Source organism: Agelaius phoeniceus, chromosome 15, assembly GCF_051311805.1.
Source record: "Agelaius phoeniceus isolate bAgePho1 chromosome 15, bAgePho1.hap1, whole genome shotgun sequence".
In the NCBI taxonomy this organism is placed as follows: domain Eukaryota; kingdom Metazoa; phylum Chordata; class Aves; order Passeriformes; family Icteridae; genus Agelaius; species Agelaius phoeniceus.
The window spans coordinates 3,972,453-3,984,807 of record NC_135279.1 but is presented as its reverse complement, the minus strand read 5'-3'; the positions used below and the strand labels follow the sequence as shown (position 1 = coordinate 3,984,807).

The 12,355-nt window shown below is 42.2% G+C and overlaps 1 protein-coding gene across 3 annotated transcripts in view; it reads right to left on the bottom strand.

Moving 5' to 3' along the window:
• Positions 1-12,355, bottom strand: part of RNF145 (ring finger protein 145) — a 44,744-nt gene that overhangs the window by 9,970 nt on the left and 22,419 nt on the right. For all 3 annotated transcript variants that reach the window (XM_054642937.2, XM_054642938.2, XM_054642939.2), the window contains exons 4-5: positions 7,589-7,680; positions 2,524-2,759 (exon numbers count right to left, since the gene is read on the bottom strand). In XM_054642937.2, coding sequence (XP_054498912.2) covers positions 2,524-2,759; positions 7,589-7,680 — 328 coding nt within the window. The remainder of the gene's footprint in view (positions 1-2,523; positions 2,760-7,588; positions 7,681-12,355) is intronic.

The following is a 12,355-nucleotide window of genomic DNA, read 5'->3' as shown; positions in this document are numbered from 1 at the left end:
GCTCCACCACACTGGAAAAGGGTCACGCTACGCTCATAATGCAGATTCATAACCCTGAGACATTTCTGGCATCTTCTGCTGCAAACAGGCAGCCAAGGTTCTGGGCTTGCTTTTAAATTATACCCCTGGGCACAGCCTAACATACACACAAACACAAAAAGCTGCCCTTGTTCACCTGTTAGGGCTTTCAGGAAATGCTCCTGGTGTTTAACATCCCAATACTCACTAAGTTTTGATACTGATATCAAACCCACAATCAAATCCAGCCTAAAATAGCTGGACTTGTGTGTAATCTCACAAACACCAGGACAGCACTGAAAACCAACAATTGCTCAGAGTTACAGCAATGGAAATACAAGCACAAAAATATTCCAGTTGGAATGGCAATATCCTTCTCTGGAATAAACATCCAAGCTTGATTTGTAGCAGTTACAACCAGGTACATGAACACACCATGAGCTGATGTTTATTTCTGCTGTTTCAGGAACACAAGTGAAGAGCAGCAAGTTCTTAAAAAACAAAAATCCCAGGTTTTGCCAGTACAATGTGAAAACCACTCCTAACTATTCACTGCAACTCTATTACATGTATTAAGAAAAGCACCATCCAACATTCTTATAAACCCAGTGCCACATTACAAATTTTCTGCCATTTTTTCTGTATTCCTAAGGGAAAAACACTTTATGCCCACTGCATAAGAAGGCAGGAGACAGAGTATGATCAGTGTCCAAAGGCCAGGGATACAAGGAATTCTTCCTCAGGATTACTGTAACACAGCCTGGCATGGAAAGACTTGAAATACTGGGACGGAGCAGGAGGGACACAAGCAATTCTAGAGAGGAGGAGACTTGGGTAACAGCAATATTTAGAACTCAATTCTGACACACAAACAAAAAACCAGCAAAAAGCAACTATTTTCCCCCATCAACCTGGAATGTATTTGCAATTAAAACATTTGTAAGATTTTAAAGTGTTTTAAATGTTTCTAATAAAAAATAGATACAGGTCCCAAATCAACATCTAATCTGAATTTGACTCAGGGAACCAAACTGTGCATCCATTCATGTACATGGAAAATGGAAGTGAAGTGCTGGTTCCAACCTTTTGCAAGGCTTTGAGCTGTGCAGACATGCAACTGTTTTACCCCAAATGTTGCCACTCATGCACAGTAAGCATGGTATTTCTGTTCTCACTGGAAAACAGGATACTGAAGCTTTGCCAGTCAGCTCCCAAATTAATTTTTAAATCAGCAGATCTACAAGCCAGGGGAGGATTTGATTGGATATCAGGAAAAATTTCTTCACTTTGAAGGTGGTCAGGCATTGGAAGAGGCTGTCCAGGGCAGTGGTGGAGTCATCATCTCTGGATGGATTTAAAAGATATATAAATGTGGCACTAAGGGACATGTTTGAGTGGTTGGACTTGATGAGCTCAGAGTTCTTTTCCAACCTAAACAAATCTGTGATTCCATGGATGAGGTCAGACCAATGCTAGGTGCTGTACAAATACAGAAGGATAATCCTGCTCTAAAGACCAACTACATACAAAATAAATAACCAGACACCAATGATCAACATGACAGGCTGAGACCTTGGCACAGCACACACCTCCTGCTGCCAAGTTTTCGTTTGTGTATGACAGATATGACAGCAAACAAGAGCTTTAAAGAAGGTTTTGAAAGAACTTAACAAGTTAGTTTTCAGACTGCTTCTGACTGAAGAGCAGAAGGCAAAAAACCCTGAGTGCCTTGGTTTGAAAAAAAATCCAGGCAGTGATAAAAGCTGAAACAGTGGCTCAGTCAAAAGCCAAGCAAGCATCAATCTTTTTCTACTGAAATATACAGAGGGATATATATACACACACACACACACACACATATTTTATATATAAAAATACAGGAAATGTGATGTTTCTGTACCACTGAGAAAGTGTCCTTTGAACTAAACATTTATCAGATGTCAAAGCATTAAGAAAATGGACACGTCAGATCAGTCTTCTTGTCGAGGTCTCAGTAATGTGTCTGCTCTAAAGAAAACACCACAGACTTTTCAAATCAGAGATTATTAGAGTCAAAATCAGCATCAGTGTCACTTACAATTTACCACTTCTATAATTACAAACACTTTTCATACAGAAAGTGTTTCTTGAAATGAACAGCTACTACAATGAATGCCCAGGGATTACCTTCCTCACCTACTAAGGCTGTAAATAAATTCCAGTGTGACACAATCTTGTCTTTTAGCCCGGATTTGGGAAGGAAGAAGCAAAGTCCAAGCAAAGTGGCCATGCTCAGCTGGCCAGCAGCATAATTCAGCTCGTGTCTTAACTGCTCACCCATCCAAAGCTATCATAAATTAAAGAAAGAAGATGCTATGGATAGGAGCTTATTCAGTGGCTAAGAAAGGATGAGTTAGCACACAAACACAGGTGCACAGAAGACAGCTGAAGTGGTTTGTGTTTTTTTTTTACTTTTTTCCTGCATAAAAGGCTCAGAACACAGAACGGTTGCATCCACCATCCTACCTGGACAAGCTCTCTGTAGGCAGACTTCGCCAGGTTATAGGGCACCAGAAGATTCGATGCCAGGAAGTAGAGAACTTCCAAGCCGGTGAAAATCATGGCGAATTTGTTGATGATGACGATGGTCTCGAGCGGGACGAGGCAGAGCCGAGCCAGCAGAGGGAGCATGTGCGCGGAGAAGAGCCAGATCTGCTTGGTCTTCATGACGCAGGAGCAGAGCGTGCACACCACCAGCTGCCCTGGAAACGCGACACAGCAGTTCAGAACCAAGCTGATTATCCCCTTCAGGAAAAAGCGTATTTTTAATACGTTATCTTTCCAGAACACCGTTATCAACATCCAGCATATTATGATGGTTCTAACTAGGACATCTCTGTTACGAAACCAGGCTCCTCTCCGTGTCTTTTGCTGGGTCACTAAAGTTACCCTTTCCAAAATGCTTTCACTTCCCAGATTAGCCAGCTGTAAAGCCAAAACACATGCAGAATCAGATTAATAAAGCCCCAGGAATAAATCATACAGAGGATAACTCAACAAGCCAGCCCTCTTTTTCCTCACCACCCCGAGCTCAGCTGAAATCCCATCAGTATCTGTACACACAGCAGCTTTTCTGAAGCCCAGCTACACTATTTCATCCTGACCTACACAAAAAAGCAATCAGAGGTCCCAAATGGCATTTAGAGCAACAATATTTACACTGTCAAGAGGAATTACTGACCAAGAACAGCAACAGGAGAACAGCCAGGTCAGCAGCTGAGACTTCAATAATTTCATAATGCCCTGAGGCAGTTGCTCAGAATGATCACTGAAGCTTGCAAGTGACAGATAATTAACAACTAAATTCTCTTTGATAGCTGGTGGGGACACAAGCATGAGCACATCTCCCCCACACACCCACAGATTTGGAGGGTGGTATTTCTAAAGCACTAGGACCATTTCAGTACAACTGCTCCCATCAGAGACACTGAAGTTGTACCCTCGATCCCAGAGGAAACTGAATGGGGTAAAATGCACATTGCCTGGATAAGAACAATCCTCACTCATCATTTTGCAGTAAGGAAGAAATTTATGAAAAATTTGAAATTTATGACATATTATTTGAAAACAGACCCTTCTTCATCATCTATGTTAATTTATATCCAAATGCCACAAAATGTGGTACTAATTTCAAGTGCTAATGCCCTGGTTTGGAACTACTCATGTTTACATTTTGTAACTTTCCCTGAAACCAGAAGCTGGCATTAGGAAAAGAGAGGAACCTGACCAAGGCCAGTAACATCTCTAGGTCAGCATGAGCTCCATGTGCTCACATAAGCTCACTGACCTTGTAAGCCCTTCTGGATGGGCTGGGGAGGGAAGCTGCCAGAGGAGAAACAGCAGTGGGGTTGTGCTTTCATTCTGCCAAGCTCCCCTACCTAGGGAAGGACTTCTGCTTTCAAAATAACTGCAACTGAGCTGAAAGCAATCTCTAATCTCTACCACTTAAGCATACAAAGTTCTCCCTCCTTCACACTGTCCCCTTTCAAGTTAAATTCCTACTGTCAATTTGATAGATGTATTTCTGAATTAGCAGATGTCTCTGCAGAACAAGCACCCTTGCTCTCAGCACGACACTATCAGCATACTGGGTCTTCTGAGCCTCCCAGAAAGTTACTCTACTCATCTCTTTAAATGTTCAGCAGACTCCAGCTCTGAAGCATTCTCCCTCTGCTTTGTTGTTCTCTGCCCACACACACGTTGCTACAAGCCTATTTCAGACACCAGCAGCTCACTGCTGTGCTGTCATATTCAGGAGCCTGGCAGGCAGCTTGTGAGGATTTCTGCGACTCACGGTAACTACGGCAACTCAGCCTCACACACAAAGGGACACAAACAGCAGCATCCAATGTGCTCTTCAGCATTTAATAAAAGTGTTGTCATCTGAAATCAAATACTGCAACAGCACCACATTAAACAATCCAGCGCTCTCTCTGGAGCTCTCAGATCACAAATTAGAGCCCGAGTTCAGTCTCAGTAAACAGCAGAAGCTGCTTTCCCCCAACAGCCATGTGTGGAGTGTGCTGCTCATCCCTGCTCAGCTCTGGCCCTCCCACCCTTTTAATTTAAGCACTTGTCCAAAGTTACTTGTCATGGGAAGGAGAATTGTACACACCTCAAAGGAAATACATGGAGCACTTTCTCTGGAGGCTCCAATCTCCTCCCTGAAGTGTGCACCTTGTCAATTCTCAACCCCTGCAGCAAAGGCATGAATGTCTCCAATGGAGCTTTGAGTGATGGTACTTCCCATTTTAACTGAGGTAGCAGCACCTTAGTTCAGGACAATCTCTCTGCAGTAAATCACACTTTATCTGCAGGTGGGGCTGCACAGCATCAGTCATCAACATCACACAGCAGGATCAGCCAGAGAAAATAACCTCACATCAAATCACACATTTGAACACTCGAGGTATCTGCTATGGCTATCAAACCCAGGTGAATGTTTGCACCCTGAGAACTGAAACGCTGTGGCCTGAAAACTGACAGACACAGCTAATGAACCCAACAGCTGGAACAGCCCTGGAAGACACCAGCCAGGGTCCTCTGCTGGGGAATGAGGCAGTGAGGAAGAAATCCACTGTGTGAACTTCCTGCCCATTCTTTTCCCTTCCCCAAACCTCCACAGATATATTAAACATTGCTGACAGGGAGCCAGAGCCTCTCAGTGCATAAGCTAATGGAAAATGTTCAACAAGAAAGCTGACATGGTACAGCCACTTGGAGTAGAGAAGCATCTTTGTTTCATTCACAATTTTAGAAAGCTGATGTTAAACTCCCTGGCTACATCAGTGACTTACTCAAAAACAAGGTATCCTAAAGTTAATATAAAACCCCATTACTGTGCCATAAGAAAAAGCAAGTCTTCATGGTAGCATCACTTGCAAAACCACGCAGCAGCTTTGAGAAGCTCACAGCTGATGTGCTCCAAAGTGGCTCACTCATCCAAGGGGCAATCTCCAAAGAGATTTATTTGTCCCATCCAGCACTTAAGAACACATTATTATCCCTAGACAATAGTCATCAGACTGAGTTAAATGCAGGGGAAGAAATGACTGTGAGATCCCATTCAGAAAGTATTAATGAATAAAAGCATAAACAAAGGTTACTTTTGTGAACCAACTGATGCTGTACATCATTCCCTTAATTCTGACCAGAACTTCAGGAACCAGAGCTGTACCAGCAGCACCATTATTCCATTCCCTCATGCACCTGCTTTGGTGCCTGCCAGCAGGGCTGCAGCACAACACCCTGTCAAAATGTGTGAGAAAAAGATGGAGCAAAGCACCTGTACATTCATTTTGCTGTGAAGATGGCACCACTCAGTGCTGGGCATTCCTGAAACTCCACTGAATAAATAACCTTGTATACAATAAATCTTGTATACAAGAAATGAAAACATTTCATATTTATACAAAACACTGTCAAGCCTCACAGACCACTTTCACAAGTCTTCCCCAAAGATGACTGCTTGTCATCAAGACAAAATTAAATTTTCAAGTTGGCTTTGAAAGAATAAGGAAAATTAAGAATGGGGATATTAAATATGTTAACACATACACATATGCTAGTACAGTCACAAACACCTATTTCTGAAATACAATTACAGTAAGGGGACACTTTAGTCTGATACCCACTACAACCCAAAACTGTATTGAATAAAACCATTATGTTTTTCTCATTTTAGTGCCTATTAAAACCCAGATGTAGCATGCTGGGTTTGACTCTTGGTTTAGTTTTGAAGTGTTACTGAATGACACAATGCCTCCTGATCTCTCCCTGCCCAGGCCTGCAGGATGCTTTCTGAGGGATTCTGCTTTACCATGGAACCCTGCACTGCACCTGGGAGAGATTCACAGGACTAATTACAAACATTTCTCATAAAAGACACGCCAGAAGCTTTGGCTTTACTTTGGCATCATTTGACAAGACAGGAAACTATACCTAGACATTCAGAAGAGAGAGGAAATTATATCTAAATAATCTTTCCTCGAAAATTACCTGCATTACTTCTATTAAAAATATTAAAATCAAAGCCAAATGCCACATTTGAAAGTAAGGATGCAGGCAAACGGGAGATGGGTAAATTCTGTCAGACCTAACATACTGTAAAGTGGTAAACCCATTTTTATCTGCCAGTAGCAGCTGCAAGTAAACAGAAAGCAGCTGAGTTTTGCCAACAGTAGTACATGGCTGACTAAATCTGTCAATAATCTGATGGAAACCATAGATCTTAGTGAAAGGAATTAAGGAAGATTTTTTCTTGCAAGCTTGTCTCAGGCTTCATTTTAAAATACACATGGTGTGTGTGTTTATGTGTATGTGTATTCCAGTATCCTCTCAGGAGAACATATGGTTTGGTATAGGAACCTTAACAGTGAATTTATTCTCTTCCAGTCAAAGTTCAAAGGGTAAGGAAAGACTCTGGGAAATCCAATTCTTCATTACTTATTTGGGATTTTTAGGTAGGGAAGTCACCTCTGCCATTAATCAAACAATTTAAATATGTTTGACTTGTTATTCCTTAACTCTTTACTTAGAAATATCCTCAGGACTCTGTAAGAAAACCACTAGCCTGTAGTCCCATGCTCACACCCAATGTATTTAATCAGATTTTGTAAGAGAATGACATTGTTTAGCTATAAAGCCAATGAAGAATTTATGTGTGCAACACCTGAACTGACAAAAACACTACAAATGCACATAACTATTGAAATTTCTACAGTACTTTCCACATAAAGGTTATTATAGACACTGCAGTTGTTGTGAATCAGACTGCATAGTCTGAGAATAACAGAGGCACAGCATAATAAACAGACCTGGAAAGTATTTTAGAGCTGCAAGTATGAGGGATTGGTAAATCAGTGGCATAGAAAAAGCCAGGCAGGATACAGCTGTCCTCCCATGCCTCTTGCATATTAATAAGAATCACAAGTTAAGTAATAAAAGAGATTTGAAACAAAGAGGTACAACATGCATGTGTTCCAATGCAGAGAATCAGAGCTCTCTCCTGTCAGTTATTTGAAGCACTTACCTACTAAAGCAGTCATGAAACGGTTCATGGAGAGAGGCTCCAAGTACATTGGTCCTTCATAGCCTGATTCCAGTTCGCTCCTCACGTAATCCCTAAAAACACAAACCCACAAACTATTATGATCCATCTGATTCAGACAAGAAGCAATTTATTCATTCCACATATATGTAACTTCAGTGCACATCACAGCCAATTAACTAAACTGCAAAAAGCAATATTAACACTGCTGCTCCAGCAGCCAAGCTGATGGAAGGATCCAACTGAGGCATGACTTAAGGGAGAGCAGAATTATCTGTAATTAGACTCACTGGCAGAGCTGTAAAAATCCTTTGGGACATCTAAGCTGTTCTTCAGAGCGTGGCCTCAAAACTGCTTATTGACAAAGCCTCTTAGGCACCATTCCATTTTTAAGTATCCTTATTAAGTGTTTTTCTTCCTAACAATAATTTCTTTTCCCACCAGCAAAGTGTGAAAAAAAAAATTGAGAGCTTGACAGAGAGATCTTCCAATTCAATACTTACAGTATTTTGCACTTAAGAAGTTCTTTACATTCAATTAAAAGATAAGTATGAAGGAAAAGCAATAGGCATGGAGTAGAGTCAGGAACAGAGTTGCCACATCACCCTTTTGTCCAACACAATTTGAAAGTTTAGTTCATCCTACCAGATACCCACAAACTGATAAAACACTATGGATAGACACTGTAAGAGAGCTTGAAAATCTCTCAGAATTCTCCTCAGAACAGGTGGGCTGGGAGGGGGGGCTCTGGCAACCAAAGGGCAAGGTAAGAACCTGAGGACTCTGGGCAGTTTTCCATTGGTGGTTATCCACGGGCTCTGCCCTTGAGTAGGTTAACACATGAACAGGACTCAAATATGAACCTCAAACAAAGAGCAGGCATTTCACATCCTCAGAAGCTGATCCTGGACCAGCACAGCAGGAACTCTGGGGTGGCTCCTTAACCCCCTGCCCTCAGACAGCAGGCAATACTCCTGACCTTCCACATCCAGCCCTGTGACCTTTTCCTGCTCCTCTCCAGGGCAGCTGCAGCTCCACCCTCGTCAGGGCACCACCAGCTCTGGCATCAGCAGCACAAAACCCTGAGTTTGTTCCTGGCTGATCCTGTCCAGGACTCACATCTACCTGCATCACATCCCAGGAATAATGCCAGACACACACACTTGGTCTGACCCCGTGTGGAGCTCGCAGAGTCTGTTTGCTCCAGGGGCAATTCAGTTATTCTGTGTTTATTTTTATCACTGAGGCCAGCCACACTTGCTGAGAGCAGATGCAGACAAAGCACAGCAAAACAGGACTGGAAACCACACAGCCAATACAAGAACTGCTCTTTTTATTTTAGTGCAGAAATAGATGCAGTTTAGTGCTACTGGGAACATTCTCTTCTCCCCAGAAATGTGGGAATATACCTTGCTCCTAGGATTAACTTGCTACCCCAAGCAGAGGTATTCACATTTTCACTTGCAAAAAAAATCTCTGGAATTCAAGATATAAATCTCAAAGTACTAAAACAAACACTTCAAAGCCTGTTCTTCATAGCTGACAACACTGCCTACTCAGAGCAGCTTTTCAAGTGTCATAGTATATGTGAGGTATGTTGAAATGAGTTCTTTAGACTGCAACCTACAATTAAAAGCACATGAGGACTGAAAAGGCACCTAAAATGACAATTCTAGACAGAAATCTTCCCTCTGTTCTCCAGGTATAGCTAAGCACAAGTGGGTTTTTTTCCACCTTCCCAAATGCAAACAGTTGTAATCCTTTGGGCAAAGGAGTTATTATTTTGGACCATATCATATGGACCAGCAGAAAGCACTTTCTGAAAGCATCAGCAACACAAACAGGATAATCCATCAGTTACAGAAGAGAGAAAAAAAATAACAGCCCTTTCAAGATGCTGGAGACGGCTTTTTGTGTTAGCAAAATCATGCTCCATCCTCAAATTTTGGCTGGAAACACTGGCTATTTCTAAACTGCTGGAAGGAAAGCAGTGAAGACATCAAGTTTCTTCTATATTTGTTAGGAAACAGGTTATAAAATCATCCAGGATACCCAGTGCAGCAAGATGACCTCACACAACTTAGCCAAGAGACACGAACAAAGCTGCACTTACAGTTGCTTCTCCAACACCAGAACGTGCTTGGAGATGACCCAAATTTCCTCAAGCTGCATTTCTTGCTGTTGTCTGATTCAGTCATCTGCACAGAGGTCTGCACTTGGCTGAATTCTCTAAGTAACTCTCAATTATAACTGAGTTTTAGGCCCACCAGTTTGGAGAAGCAATGTTTTAAGATCTCCTAAATTTTTTAAACAGTATTTTTAGCTGATGGCTGAATGAGGAAAGTGAAAGCAATGATTCTCCTATTACCAGTACAAACACAAGGATCTTTTGGCACAGACACCAATCAGAAGATGCCTCAAACAGCTGCAGTGCCATACAAGATGCTGAAAAAAGCAAGTGCCTACACTCAATTTTGATCAATTAAAACTGTATTAATCTCCAGCTTTTACATTTGAGGATTGTTCACTTTACTGCAGCAGTGTAAGAAAACAAGAAGGCTAAAATCATTATTTACTAGTTAATGAAATGACTGAAACTACATTACTTTGGAAAATTAGGATTTAAGAATAAAGCTGAGATCAGATTCATTCTGCAGATGCATTCCCAGCCTCATTTAATCCAACTGCTGGCCTGTTAACAGGTACCCATGGACAGTCAGGACTAAATTGCTCCAAAGCTGATCATTTTTCACATGTGATCATTTCTTTGTTACTGAAGTACAGAAAGGTCCTCCATTACTAAAAATATACTTTATAATTGACTGACATAAGGTACAGTGGTTATCTGACCTAACTGACTCATATTGCTGACATTTACTTTGGGTGATTAATCTGCACTGTCAACATCAAACACACTCTCATAGGTTTCTAATGTCTACAGACAATCTTAAAATTAAGGGTATTTGAAGTTTGTCCAGAAGAAACAATTCAGTCTCTTGCTCCCACCCTTCTCATTTTAAGCTCTGTGAGGCTCAACACACCTGGGATACAACCATAATAAAACTGCAAAACATGAAATAAGATAATTATGTGAACTCCAGTTTTAGCATGAACAGTGTGTTTAATCTTATCACTTCTATTCTGCATCAGTTATTTTTCCCAAGCTGCTTTTTGCTGGAAATGGGTAAAAGAAATGTGATTCTTTTAAGTAAGACATTTGTGCTACTACATATGAAATAAAACCAGCATCCACCTTCCTTGTCAGGAGCAACAGGACTATGGTAAATTAATTTAGTTCACGGCATTCTTTCAAACTGCATTCTTTTGTCTGAGTAGTTCTCCTTAGCATGAGTAGCTGAAGCTGCTGGAGTCCTCAGCCACAAGCTGCAAACTCCACCTAGGAAAGCTGAACTTATCTTGAACTCCTGCTCAGTTACATGAAGGGAGGCCTTGGGAGCAGTGTGAGCTCTGGGTCACAGCAGGAGCTGCAACCCAGCCAAATACCAGCAGCCAACACCCACCTGGAGACAGAGAAAGAATCCAACAGGGAGCAAGAAGGCCCCAGAGCAAAACCCACCACGGGACCAAGGGGTGTCTGCAAAGCACACCAAGAGTGGATGCAGGATGGGTGCATTGACTGTGAGGGTACAAAGGCTCAGTGATTTTTGTGTTCTGGGTCCCTGGGTGCAGGCACCCAGCTCAAGCTGTTCCTACTGCTGTGCCACTCCATTATTACACTAATTTTTCTTGGAATTGGACACTGCTGCAGGAAACCATTTGCACAACTTCTTGTCTCCCAATACCCAAGTGCTGGCACTGGGTGAGTTCACCAGGTACCTCTGGAGCAGGAGGCATTGAAGGGTGAGTGTTGAAACTCTCCAGGCAGATTTGGAGAAGGTCCTGCAGTGGGTTTGAGTGCCTCTTAGAATTGGGGTGTGTTTGAGTCCCCCCTCTACTGCAGCTGCCAGCCTCATCAGACAGTAATGTGCACACAGAAAGGGGATTCAATTCCACATGTAAGAATAGAGTTCAAGTCCCTCATAGCAACAGGAAATCTAATTCTTCAGATACAGACTGTTGGCCAAATCTGACACCAAGACTGGATCCAGCTGCACCTACACTCTTCTCTGAACCTCGTGACTCCACAGGAGGCTCTCCCTGACAATCTTTTTTGCTGCTTTTCCTTTATTCTTTCTGGTAACAGGGAACAAACTCAGCGTAGAAAAGGGGATGCCCTTGGCCAAGGTATTGCAAAATTGAGAAAAGATTTATGGTACAGCTCAATTATCTAAAGAGCACACAGTGGCCTCGTGCCAGGAGGAATGGCCATATATTACTAGGACAGCTGGTGGGGGCCCCAGGAAATTTGGCCACTACATGGAACTCTCAATCAATTAAGACTCACTTATTTACGACTCCGCTTAGAGGATAAAAGCCCTGGACAAATGCATTGGTGCTTCAGGGAAAGAAAATTGGATACACCAGGCTCATGTCAAACAGGGGTGAGTAACCAGCCAGCTAATGAATGATGGCACTATGAAGAACTGATACTCTGAAGAGATGGAGTGGGACAGCTCACTCACCACTCCTGGTGCTGTTAACCCAGATGAGCACAGCTGCATGGCTAAGTACATAATCAATGCACAATTCAGTGTGGTATAAAGTTAACAGGACTAAAGAGCAGCTAATTCACACAGATTGTTAAGGGCTGGGTAACCCAGCCCCTAAAGCTCTGTAAAACCCAAAGAA